The sequence below is a fragment of the Lichenostomus cassidix genome, chromosome 1Aa (assembly GCF_008360975.1).
Source record: "Lichenostomus cassidix isolate B80296 chromosome 1Aa, HeHo_3.0, whole genome shotgun sequence".
Classification (NCBI taxonomy): domain Eukaryota; kingdom Metazoa; phylum Chordata; class Aves; order Passeriformes; family Meliphagidae; genus Lichenostomus; species Lichenostomus cassidix.
This window is the reverse complement of record NC_139480.1, coordinates 19,359,077-19,372,630: the sequence shown is the minus strand read 5'-3', so window position 1 is coordinate 19,372,630 and position 13,554 is coordinate 19,359,077. Positions and strand designations below refer to the sequence as shown.

At 40.0% G+C, this 13,554-nt stretch overlaps 1 protein-coding gene and 1 long non-coding RNA gene across 3 annotated transcripts in view; one reads left to right on the top strand and one right to left on the bottom strand.

The window, feature by feature from the left end:
• Window positions 1-7,469, top strand: part of PLXNB2 (plexin B2) — a 172,101-nt gene extending 164,632 nt beyond the window's left edge. For both annotated transcript variants that reach the window (XM_085041794.1, XM_085041802.1), the window contains 3 exons: window positions 566-641; window positions 2,666-2,740; window positions 5,571-7,469. In XM_085041794.1, coding sequence (XP_084897920.1) covers window positions 566-641; window positions 2,666-2,740; window positions 5,571-5,675 — 256 coding nt within the window. In that variant the 3' untranslated portion in view covers window positions 5,676-7,469. The remainder of the gene's footprint in view (window positions 1-565; window positions 642-2,665; window positions 2,741-5,570) is intronic.
• Window positions 3,911-8,116, bottom strand: LOC146443274 (uncharacterized). Its single transcript, XR_014846677.1, has 2 exons — window positions 7,908-8,116; window positions 3,911-4,035 (listed from the first exon to the last, which is right to left on the bottom strand). It is a non-coding gene; the product is annotated as an uncharacterized LOC146443274 (long non-coding RNA).
• Between the last annotated feature and the right edge of the window lie 5,438 nt (window positions 8,117-13,554).

The window sequence follows — 13,554 nt, the reverse complement described above, 5'->3', positions numbered from 1 at the left end:
CCCCTTGGTGATGGCATTGGCAGGGTGGAAATGGAGCTCCATTATGAGCCAGTGCATATTCTTGTCTGTACAGTCAGATTAATAGATTTATTCAGAAAAAAAAAACTGTGACTGTTTTCTGCAGTTATAGTTGTTACCCACACGATCTGTCTAACAAAAGCTGCACTTCCATAACTCAGGAGAGACCAAATGCTGAAAACATTTTCAGAAACATTTTTTTTCTATTCTGTCTCTGACTTTATTAATTTACTAATGGGAAATTCTGTTAATATCATGGAAGATCTGCCACAGAACAAAACCCTTGCCAGTTTTAAGACATAAAATAATCATTATCTGCAATTATAGATTTTTTTCCCTGCAGTAGGTTCCTGTACAATCAGGTATGATTTGCCTCTTCTGCAGAGGTTGGAAGGCAGGATTACTAAAGGAATCATTGGTCTGTTGTGGTAGAGTATCTCCTGTGTTAGTAAGGAAGCATGTTTGAAATAATGGCAAAATTTAAAGACAGAATTCCAGAAAGATAGTTTATTTCACCTAACTGAAAATATTTTTTAATCTTTTGCAGTTACTACAAAGGTATTCGTCAGATGGTGCCAGTGAGTGACCAAGACATGAATACCCATCTAGCAGAGATTTCTAGGGTGAGAATATAATCCATTTTCTTGTACTGAAATTAGACCCAAGTGTAGAACTGTTTTTTGTTGTCTTCTCTTTCTATCTCAACAAATGGGAGTTTTTGTATGTGCAATTATCAGATGAGCAATTTTATAAATCTCTGAAACGTTCCTGTTTATAGTAGTCATGCCTGTTAGACCTTTGAAATGTTGATTATTGAATGCAATGAAGAATCTTTATTGTCACTGATCTATCTGAGTTATGCAGGGGCTAGACCACAGTGTTTGGATTTTTCACTTCCATTGTGGAAAAATTATAGCACTCTAAATTGTGTTTTCTCTCTGCACCATATAGAGGATTTTTAGCATTGATCACACTGATAACAAGTAGTGACTGAATTCACAGTGCCACCACAGCAAAAATTAGACTCCAGAAATTAAAGAAGAAGCATGCACATTAAGTATAGCATATTTTAGAACTGTCTATACAGGGGCAAGGCTTCTGCTTTATGCTACATGTGAGAAGTTCATCATGTGCTTGCTCAGTGGCACTCTTTGCATTTTAGGTTGGTTGGGTTACCTCACATGGAGAAGAGCAGAGAAGGGTGGTTGCTGTCTGGGACTTTGGTTGGAGACTGGTGGAGCAAAGACATTGCAAAACCTGCTTCAATCTTGAAAGAGCCTGTCTGCTCTGCAGCTCAGCTCAGCTAGAGCAGGCTCTTGCCTCTGAAGCACTCAGTTTAACTTGGAAACCAGGAGAGTCCCTCGCCAGTGTTAAGATGTTGTTTAGCCTGAGCAAGCAGGCAGTGTACTTACCGGCTGGTTTGCTCATTTGCTTAATTTAGTTGAAGAGTTCTAGCGTAAGGAGGATGTTTGGGGAATTTTTTGCGGTTTGTTTATTTCAGTGCCCTGAGGACCTAACATTTTGCAGATCAACATCCTCATGAGAGCATTTCTATTTTCAGTCATTCACTACAAAACTCATCTGCAGTGACATTTCATTTTACAGTTCATTTTATTTATTGCATAAATTGAGATGTATATAAAATTAAAACGTTTGGTGATTAAAAGTAAATTCAATATAGTGTTTTAACATCAGCAGAATATGTTGTTCCTTTCTATTTTCATTATAAATTATGATAAAAATTAATATGGAAGGAGAGATTGAACACTGCAAATTTTGACCAGCTCTAAAAATGACTTTTATAGAGCAAGGAAAGATGGATGTTTCTCTGCTGCTTTATCCCTTGGGTAATCATTTATGCCAGTAGCAATATTTTGCAATTCTTCATTTTCTTAACTAACGTTAAAAAACTAAAGGCATAGCTAGAGACTTGAATCCTACACATTTGAATGAAGAACATCTGTTCAGACAGGTTCATCTCTTCAGAGCACATTCACTAAATAAGTTATATGTGTGGGGGGTGGGAGGAAGATGAGATAATGGAAGGGTTATTTCCTGCTTCATTTAAAGCCCTTTCTCTCTCTCTCTCTCTCTCTCTCTCTTCTCACCACTCTCTTTTCTCTCTTTTCTATCTTCATGATTCAGGTAGCTTTTTTCCAAATGTACATGTGCTCATGATACTGATGAGTTACACCTTTGCTTTAGTGAAGTGTGAATAATTTCCAAGATATAAAATGAGCTGGAGAAAGGTTTTCAAACAACCATGACTATGTCAGAACCAGTGCTTAATATCTCAACAATTTGTAGATTGTACTGAGTAAATGCTTTAGCTTTTTATATCCATGCTGCTAACAGATGCTTGAGCTGTAACCTGTGGTTTGACGTTCAGAGTTCAAAATATTTTCCACTTCCAATGTTAAGAGTTGTGGGCAGGCTGGAAAAATACCAGATGGAAAATCTTGATCTGAAAATCACCAAACAAAAGTTTTCTCACTCCTTTTCTCTGCCCCAAGTGTCATTTAACAAAAGTTAAATCCAGAGCTTGCGTTTGGAAATCTTGTCAGTTGTACCCAACAGTTGTGCATGTGCATAACTTTCAGCTGTGTGATCCTATTTTGACATGTTTGCTGCCTGCTTCTGTTAACAGGCACATACTGATTCCTTAAACACGCTTGTGGCTCTACACCAACTCTACCAGTACACTAACAAATACTATGATGAGGTAAGTTACGGCTTTTGTTTTAATGCTTTAATATCAATGGTAAAATGTTATGAAGGCTAACGTTAGTCCAAAGGGGTGACTTCTGGAGTTCACTGAATAATCAGGTAAAAGCAATGCTGAACAAAAACCTTGCAGTTATATACCCTGCTTGGCAATTACACTGATCAAGGGAAAGTCCTTATAAATGAACAATTTCATTATGGGCTATATGGTTTTGGTACAGATAGTTTAAAGCATAGTTTAACTGATAGTTTAACAAGATCTGAAAGAGAAATAGATTTAAAAATCATTTTTCTTCAGTTCTGCCATCCTAATAAGTTTATAAGAATGTCACCAAGTGAAAGGTCATCAGAGTTATATCAGGTTTCAAGACAGTGTGCCTCTTTGTTAGGAACAATCCATTAAACTTGTTTTGCTTGTAGGAACTGGAGCCATATCCTTTTTACTAGTTAAAATGTGATTGAAACTTCCATGCATGGTACCATCCCTGTTTTGCCATGCCAAGTGAGTGCCTGCCTAAGGTAAACCAAAGTAGTATAACTGTTGAATGTAGCCTGATTCAAAAGCAGGCTCACAGCTTCAGTTTAAAAAGTTTCTGAGGTTTTTCACACCCTGTGGAAAGGGGGACAAAGAATATCCCAGTGTAGCTGGGCTGTGGCTATGGCTCTCCAAACTTAATCTGAAAACAAAAAGAGAGAAGGAAACTTTTATTCAAAGGTTTCCATGGAAATGAATGCCTCCAGAAAACACTCAGAATCAAAGCAAGGAAGAACAGATGCTGAATCAAAAAAGGAGCACAGCACATGTGAGTTCTATTCGGTTAGTCTTGCACCTCAACACAGTTCATGTTTTCACTTATATTTAGCACTACCGACAGTGAGTCTCATCCTTCACTGCAGCTGCTTTTTACAGGAGCAGTCAGCCTGTCACAGCTTTTAAACAGATGCAAGCAGGGAGAATCAAATCACCCTGAGAAGTCTTGCAGTGATGGTCAGTGGGGGAAGCAGACGGAGGAATGTAGGCCAGCCTGATGGCATTCCCTCACCCCTCATCCCCAGTGCTAAGCTGGCTTTCAGCACCTTCCCAAATGTGTCTGTAGTTTGACCTCTTACAAAAACACTCAGGGACCCTGAATGACAGATGAACTGTAAATCCCTGATTCATCCATACCTCAGGCAGAGTCACCAGCCTCTGGGATTTCATCAGTGGCAGGCCAGCACACCCCAGTATGTAGCTGCAGCTCTTCCCTTCCATGTACATCATTGTGTAACAATGAGGTGCATCTGATGAAAAGGCTGCTAATTCAGAATTGTGGAGATAATCTGTCAAGGACCATTCAGTAAAATTAATCAAGCTTATTTATTTTCCATGAAAATGTTTTAATTTGCATAAATTGGAACATTTTGCAGCTGCCCTTGTCTTTATTACTGACACAGTGGTTCCCAGCATGTGCTGTACCTTCTGCATCTCTGCAGGGCTTGACAATGACTAAGTGGGTACATTCTAATTGTCCACATTTATATGACGGATATATTCACCAGTAGAGATAATCATGAATTATTTAGTCTAGATTTGAGGAGTTACAGCTAGACGTAATTGTTTAAATTAAGGGAACAATATCAAATTAAACTAGGCCCAGTTTAAATACTGCAATAAGTGTTTATTAAGTCTGTCTTGTAAAAATATTTTCACACTTTAAAAACGAATTCATTAAAATAATTATTTCTAAACAAATTTGCTCCAATGTTGGAAACGCAAATTCTATACCAGCCCTTCAAAGTGAAATTATCAGCTAGATTGATTCTGACTGCATTAATCTCTCTTGTCAGTGGTGTTCAAGAAGTAATAAGAACCACAGGTAGTGGCAGGCAAACTCCATTTTTCCAGTCCTTGTACTTGCAAGTTTATATAGTATTTAAACAGTGCTAAAGGTTTCTGCTTGATTACACTGTCAGACTTATATTAATAAAGCCAGTTCTAGAAAAGGAATGGTTTTGTCATGTAACACATTCTTCTAATGGAGAAATCTAATAGCTGGTGGGAAAGTTTTCCTAAAGGACGTTGCAAATGAAAACCTTTTGAAACCTTTTGAATTTGATCTGGGAAGCCCTAAAAAACTCTATTTGAAGAAAAGCCTTCTCATAACAGCTGACCTTTTCTAGTTCTTGTTTTCAAATCCCTTGTGTCTTAAGAGTCATATCCTCTTATATATATTCTGTACAGCAGAGGCTGTAGGATGCTGGGGGCTCCTCTGACGAGCTCTTTGCTTTCCTGAATATTGTGGTGCTGGGTCAGTCTCAGTACTTCTTGGCAAGAGCCAAAGGGGAGCTGCTGGCTTTATTCCTCATATTGCCTACAGACACAGGAGACCTTGCGTTGTCCTACCATATGCCTGGGCATGGACCACCCAGGAGCTTCTCATAACTAAAGCTCATGGGGATGGGATGTAATTATTGATGGTAAATGACCCTTAAGCCTTGTAGGGTGCACTGTAAGTAAAAGCATTGTTTCTTAAATAGCTCTAAAGAAATTTTTCCCCTGCCTGCTCCACCTTGGAATGTAATATTTTACAAGATAAAGTACTATCTATTAATTTGCTTGTATCTCAACATAATGGGAAACATTACAGCAAGTTAGATAAAGTAACAGAAACAATTATTTTTGCTGTCTTTGTGTAAAAATAGAACATGTAGCCTAATAGATGGACTTTGGTACAGAGTGAATGCAAAAGACTCTTTTTAACCAAAGTAGTATCAAACACTTGGTCTCGGAACTATGTCATATATTTTAAACTAAATGATTCTAAACTTTCTGTGTTTATATCTTCCAGATTATAAATGCACTTGAAGAGGATCCAGCTGCACAAAAAATGCAGCTTGCCTTCCGTTTACAGCAAATAGCAGCTGCGCTAGAGAATAAAGTGACTGACCTTTGACTCAAAAGCCGCAATAAAGAAATCTGATCTGAAGATGTTCAAATTCATTCTTCCTGTTAAGGAAATAGTGTTCTATTTTTTAATGTATAATTACAACTTTAAATGAAAGATTTCATGGTTTTTTGATAGCAGAGGTGTAATGTAAAGAATTTTTACTGTAAATTATGCTTCTAATTAAAAGCTGTGTTGTGTGTAAATGAATCTTCTGTGGGAAAGAGAGTCCTTTGGTTGGGAGCAGGGTGGGGGGTGGAAGAAGAAAAACCTATAGTTCATTTGACTTAGTAGAATCTGAGACATCAGCATTTAGGATTCATTACACAAGTAAATTCAATACTATAGCATCCTTTCTACCTTAAGCAATATTTGTACTAGGAAAACAATAACATACTCAGAGACACATGCAATATCCCCTTTTATTTTTGATAACTGGAAATCGACTTCCACAGAGCTCTAAAACTTGCTCTGTGCTCATAATGAACTTAGTGAACAAAGTGTCCGATTTCTCTGCAAGATCTAAAAATGGGATTTGCTACCACAAACGGTTCTAAATTTAATTATTTATCTCAATGGTGATGCACAGTATTGCACCCACCACAGTTGGCTGTGAGAGAAATACAAGAAATGTCAGTGTAGGAGAGTCTGATGAAGTCTTGTTCAGTTCAGAAATCACCGCAAAGAAGGAATTAGTCCTTAAAACTTTAAAACTCTCTGTTATTATTGTGAGTTTTATGATATATGCTAATGTGCCTTACTTGTACTAATTCTGTGAATCTGATGAATGGTTTTGTAAAAAGAAGCAGATCAGAAAAATAAGTATTTATGTGCTATTGAATGACTTTTGTGTGAAAAACATGACCAGCAGAATGCTTGTAATTAGCTGCTTGCCGAGAGTGTGCTGTTTAACATGATTTGATTATGTATAATATCCTATTTTAGAATGGTTCTGATGATTTTTTATTTGAATCTTGGAACTGTCCTAGAAATACCATCACTTGTTTTTATTGTATCTGTGATGTAAAATACTAGTATGATATTGGAAAAATCATATACCCGTCTATTGAAAACCACTCGGTCAGTTTTGAGCCTTGGAATGCTGCATTTGATTGAATACACACTATAATCCATAGCAAAGAAAATTGAAATAACTTGTCAGAAAGTGTGTGTTTACAATATAGGTAAGCTCCATACAAATCAAAAAGTTAGGTACGTCTTCTTAAATTGCTGTATTGCACATCAGAGAACTTTACTTCTCTTTGTCTTGCAAGTTTTTGGCAGTAAAGTAGCATTTTAATGAAGTGCTGCCATCTGTACTCCTTCGTTCATTGTCCTGCCAAGCACCCGGACTCTGCTGACTCTCAGCAAGCTAATGCAGTGTCTGCTGCCTGCTCTCCCTGCCTGGTAGGTTGTCACACACTGACTTTTACTATCTGTTGATTTTTATTTTTTTTTTCTCCCATTTTGAAAATTTCCTAGTATTTGTCAGTGGGCCTTTCTGTCAGTTTTTGAAAATCAAAAGCCTCATCAGAACTGGTTTCCTGCCTAGTAGGCTGTGAGCAGTTGTTCGTTTGTTTTGTACTCAACTTCTTGCATTTGTCTATAATCATTCCTGAACCTGCCTGGGCTGTAAGTTATTTTATACTGTTTAGGACTGAGCTATTATGACTTCTACAGGAAGGTGTTTTGCCAGTTACTCTTTCATGAACAAAGGCATCCTAATTTCATGGCTAATCTCTTTCTTTTTCATTATTTGTAAATCCTGTTAATTGTAAATCAAATACAATGTTGTTTTTTCCACCAAGTGTCAGTGGATCTTTACTGAAATTGGGAGGATGGGTGTTGAAAGAATTTGTAATGCATCCTCTGGGGGTGATGGAGCAGCAGTGTCCATCAGTCTGTGGTTGGAAACAGAGGAGCACAGCTCATCCTGCAGATGGAATGCCTGACATCATACCCTTTTTATCGGCATTTGCTCTGAAAAATGACAGCACTCTGGAGAAGCAAGGACGTAGTGCAACATCCCAGAGTGAGGCATTCTTGCCTGATCCATCTTGGGACCTGAAAGCCAATTAAAACACAGGCTCAGCAGCATCTCTCCAGAGAGACCAGAAAGCTCTGCTCGAGCAAGTAGGGCATTCAGAGGGAACATTATATGTCCCCCATCACCAGTGGCTCGACACAGAGCAGCTTCAGTCTGCAGCTGTGGGATGCAGCAGTGCTCTAGCTGGATCTTACCTGTAAGATAGGCATGTTTGTCTGCTGGCATGTGCGAGCTCATGATGGATCCTTTAGTCATTTTTGGTGCCCTTTTCTCACATCCTGGGAAATTTGCAGGCTATCGGTGCTGCAGTGTTGCCTGCCAGGGAACACAGAGGCAGATAACTGTGAGCAGCTGCAGCTACAGAGGAGACTTAATGCCAGTTCTTCACTTTTTCCAAGTCTCCTGTCCTGAAAGCAGAGAGTTGGAATTTGAATTGAAGAACTGAGCTCATTTATTTTATTATTTCCCCTTTTGGCTAAGCTCCTCCAGTGATTGTTTTTCCACTCTGGTGCTCTGTTTTGTCCAGGCCTAGTTTTTGGCTTCAGTTTTCATTACATTTTAGCAATCTGATTCTTAGAACCTTCATGTTCTTCCTTTGGTTTCTGCTACTCCTGCCATCTGGTTCATCTACAAGATAAAAGGAAAAAGCTCACTGGGGGTCTCCGTCCTTTTCACCCCTTGTGCAACCCCTTTAAGGGGCAGTTCTTTAACCACAAGAACCTTCTCTCTGCATAATAGGATCCACTTTACTCCATAGCAGCAGCTGTGAGCAAAGTTCCCTTGCTTGGATATCTCCCAGATACAGATTGGAGGCTGGTACAGGCATTCAACCACCACCAGCAGGTCTGAATTCCATTGCTGACAGCAGCCTCCCCAAGGGTTTGCTTGCCTCCTCACCAGCAAACACACAAGTAGAGATATCATACGATGGGACACAGTCCCTGCACCTGCTTGTTTGATAACTCACCCAGCTGAATGGGAATGGGGTATTTTGTCTCTGGCCAGGACACTCAGGCCACTCTATTCTGTAGTGCCAGGTTTCCCCCGACACCTTACTTGATCTTTTTGCTGCTCTCTATATGCTATAGATTTATAAGCAAGGGGTTATAGGTGATGGGTAGCTCACATATGTGAGGCATTCATAATGTCTTCTCAAGATGACTCCTCTGATCAGTCTGTTACTGCTTACTCGAGCCTCCCCCTACTGCACCCTGCTGTGTTGGACACATTTCTCAGCCTGCTGAGTCTGAGCTGTATTTTTACATGCACTCTCTAAAGCTGGCCTTTCTGGTAACCTTTTGAAAATAAACAGAGCCATCACTATAAACAAAACCATACAGGGAATTCAGAAATTCAAACTGGAATTCCCAAATTCACAAACTGTCATAACATGGGAGGATTTTTAGCCAGCTGCATAAAAACTTAAAATGGCTCTGAGCTTGAAATGCAGCTGTCCCTGACTAACCAGCACTGATGCGATTTTGTGGCCAGTCCTTGTACCGTTGTAGGTTCTCCAGCCTTATTAGTAACAGAACCATTTTCAGCCATAGTAAGCCCTTGATGGTATGTACCTACATGTCCTAAAAAACCCCAATCTCTGAATATGATAAGGAAACCCCTCTTTTAGATGCTTCAAAGGGTTGCAACACCTCTATTTATCCTGAAAATAGTTCTGGTCAGGTTTTCCATTTGCACCTAAGCATGTGGTGTAACAGTTCTCTAAGGAGTTCCTTTCTAAAGAATTTGATCTTGAGCAAAGATTGCTTAAAACTTTTCCCAAGTCTGTTGTCTTCTCTTAGGAAAAACTTACAGGGGAAGTTGTTTGGGTTTTTTTCCTTTTTTATCTGTCTAGGGATACCCTTCAGAGCAGTGGGACAGTCAACTTCAGACGTTTAAAGGAAGATGTCTGCCTCCACTGACTTGAGTCTTGTGTTATTCAGCTTTACACTCAGAGGAGTTGAAATTTGGCACTTCAAGTCACTAGAGTTAATGCACTGGAAATGTAAGCACCATTGTCTTTATGACTTCCTTTCATCCCTCATTCCAAGCTCTATACAGTCAAACTCTGCACCTGAAGCTTTCCAGGTTCTCCATCATAAAAGTTCCTCTCTTAGTAGTCTGTCTTTCCAGATCTGCCTGGAGCACAGGATTCCCTGGAGAATGAATGACAGCAACACACAAACTACAATGATCAGTGATTTTTTTCTCAGACTCTACATACCTAGTCTGTGTTTTTTTTATTTTAAGAAACCCTCCTTCAGTTGATGAATGATGAGTTTGAAAGGTGGAATTATAAACTAGAGTTTGTCTTTTAGCCTATGTCTTTTGTTAGCCTTTGTCTTGATGGGGCCCAAAAGTGATGGTGGAATTCTTGCTGTTTGACAGTTCCTGCAGAACAGGAGGAAAAGAGACTTTCCAGACCCAGGGTTACAATGAAGTTTTCAAAGGTTTTGTTTTCTTGAAATCATGTCCTCTTTTGCCTCAGCATCAAAGAACATTTCTCCATCATCCATTAGAGAAGAAAGTGGCTTCCCCATGAAGGCTTGTAATAACCATCTATGCTGTGAAAGATCACTGCTGTTGTACCAGACAGTCAGCGCTGACTTCTGTCTTTCCAGTGCATACTGCTTGCTGCTGCATGTCATTACCAAAGAGGACAAATCCTACTATCATTCGTAGCCAGGCAATCAAAAGCTATTTCATTTACCCATGTGTTCCTGTTTCTTTGCTGCTTCTCAGATAATTGCCATTTGAACCAGAAGAGAGTTTGAGTGCTTTCCTTCTTTTTTTAAGCTTTTAAAGCACCTATGTGTCTTAACAGATTGGATGCTTCAGAAAGAAACTATTTCTACAGTGGGGCAGAGCACAATAGATCTCATACAGCTGTATATGGCTCATCTTAAAAGGAAATAAAAATCCCACCATGAACCCCACACTGTGTTTTTGAAATCCTTTATTCAGTGCTCTAATTCTGAACAATGTTTTTGGCTTATTTAATTGTCCTCAAAATTGAATGTTGAACAAAACTCACTTTTTTCTTTTAATCTACTGTAATAAGAAAGGAGTGAAATGAAAAAATGTATTCCTTTGATACCCTTAATCTTTCCTCTCCTGTGGCTATGCTTCTATTCAGTAAGAGATCATACTCGCTAGCTGCAGAGCCTGGATGCCAACCCATGGGATTTAAAACAAACCCAAATCCATGTTCCCTGCAGCTACATCCAGGTCCATGGCAATGCTCACAATTGTAAAACTGCCTCCAGGATGTTATGTGGAATTTTATTATCGTGGGTCTGGCTGCTTTCTTCATCTTCCTTCATGTGATCCTTCTTCGTGTGGGTTTTCACCTTGTGTCTCTGTGCCACTTTCCCAACCACAGCACTACATTCCTCTGAAAGCCCAAGGAAGGAAACAATCACTGCCTGGATTAGTCATGCACTTTTCATCCCCAAAGCACCCCATGGGCACTCAGACCCTCCCAGGCTCAGCTCACTGGAAAATTATAGAAGTGGATTTTTTTGTGCTTGAGCAGACAGCCTTACTGAAACATAGAACATTTCCATCTGTCTAAGGTAAGACGCATTTGTTTTGTTAATAAACAAAATACATGTACATTACTATTCATACCTGATGCACATACATTCACATCTGACGCATGAATGGCCCTTCTTAGTTGACCTGAACTCCTCCTAAAGTCTGCAGCACTATACCCTTCACTGGTGGCTGCACTATGCTAGCCCTAAACTAGAAAGTGACACAGTTATTGACATGATTTAGCCTTTAGATAAGGCTAAATACCCACAGCTCACTTACTTGGTGTGGATGTTTAGTCTCATTGCTTCTTTAAATGGACTAAATTTTGTCTTGTGAGGCTGTTGTATGGTTATGATATCCAGAAGTCCCATAATGAGGCCTTAATGTCCAGCAAAGGGAACAGAAATATCACCATCACTTTCAGCAGCAGCAGGTTCTTCTTCCGCTCAGCTGTCAATGTATATTCCACCCTTTATTTTAACATGGTCTTATTTTGTTTCCTTGTGCACTTGAAGCAGTGACAATCCTCTATTGTATTCTGGCACATTATGGCTGGAAATGAGATCATCCATCTAGGTTTTGTGCTGTTTTGGAGCTACAGGTTTGGTATTTCATAGGGTCATGCCCTGGTGTGCTTACTCCTCTTACAATAATATTGGATAGAGAGCTGTGTCAAGTTATGGCTTTGCTCGCTGTGTGTGAAGATTCATATGCTGATTGCTTTGACCTGCCCAACTATAGTAAGAGCCTGTAACTGCCCGAGTACTATTCTAGCTTTTGATTTAAGTTACGGTTGTGATTTTATCTCTTTTCAGTGAAAGGAAGATTAGAAGTGTTTTGTTTGCCATTTAACTGGAAAATTTTAATAGTTTTACTGCATTTCTGCACGAAAATAGGGAGAAAGGGGAGGTGACATCCTTTCCCTGTGAGGTGGTTTTGGACTATTCTTTTCTGAAGTTAACCAAGACAGTGACGACAAAGAACACTTCAGCACTGCTGTCACTGGCAGACATAAGTTTCTTTGTGGTAAATCATTCATGTGAATTAGCAGGCCAAGTTTTTTAATACAGAGCTTCAATTTAATTTCAATCTGTGCTGTCCATCATTGCCTCTCTTTAGCGGATTTTTGAGATGACAGCATACACAATGTATCTAAGATTAGATTCTAGCTTTAAATATTTAGAGTCTGAATCACATCTATTTGTACTTCATTCCAAGGTTGAAGTAATATGGCAGGACACACATTCTGCAGTAGTCAAATCAAAGGAGTGCTGAATTATTAATTTTAAACTTTTAACCAATTTCTCCTTGTGGGCCTGCACCTATGTGCTGCTTGGGGTAAGATGGGGATTGCCAGTGGGGCTGGAGGCTCTGCCCTGCACACAATGCCCTTGCCCTGGTCTGTCAGCCACAGCCTTTTCCCCACTTGCTGGGCCAGCTAAGGGCTGGGAACTATTTGTGCTAATGGCTCTTGTGGCTTTCTAGGCAACTGATTGAGTCTAACAAATTCCATGCTGCGATTTGGTTAGCTCTTGTTTAAGTCAAATTGCTCTCTGACAGGTGATTTAAGAGTCTCATCAAAGTATTTGCTCCACTACTGATGACCCAAGTGGCATGTCCACATCCAGAAACTTTCTGTTAACTATCTGCTGGGAAAGGATGCTAATTTTAGCCTCTTGCCAGCAAGTGGCAAATCCAAAGACAAGTAAATTCACTATGAAGCCTGAACCAAAAGACCAGGGAGTGGATCAGATCTCTGAGCCTTGCCAAGCTTTGAGTTGCCTTGACAGGCATGTAGCCCTCAGGACCAGGAGCTGCTCTGAACACTGGCTGCTGCAAGAGTAACCTGCAGGATGCTCTCCTCAGTTGGGATCACTGTGAATGCACCATTTTCTGCCTTGCTGCCATGAAAGGAAGCCATAAGGCAGGCTGACTCTCAGGAGGGACAGTCATTAGATGCCTTCAAGATCTCCATCTTTTTTTCAATTGCCAAGGATCTGAGGCTGATATGAACTGCACCAGGGCCTGGTGTGGACAGCATTATTCCACTGAGTTTTCTGCAGCACTGACACAGCAAAACTGCATCTGTATGGCTGGTCATGCACATGGCACAATAAGGAGACCTTGGTCAAGCATGGTCCCGCTCTCTATGTCCAGTGCTGCGCAGTACAACTGCCACCAAGTGTCACTGCCATGCCCAGACACCCCTCACAGTGCTCTCAGCTCCTGGGGATGGGTCTAGAGACATGAGTGGCTTACAGGTCCAGTTCCTAGGAGCATCCAGATGAAACACAGGTTGTTGAAATG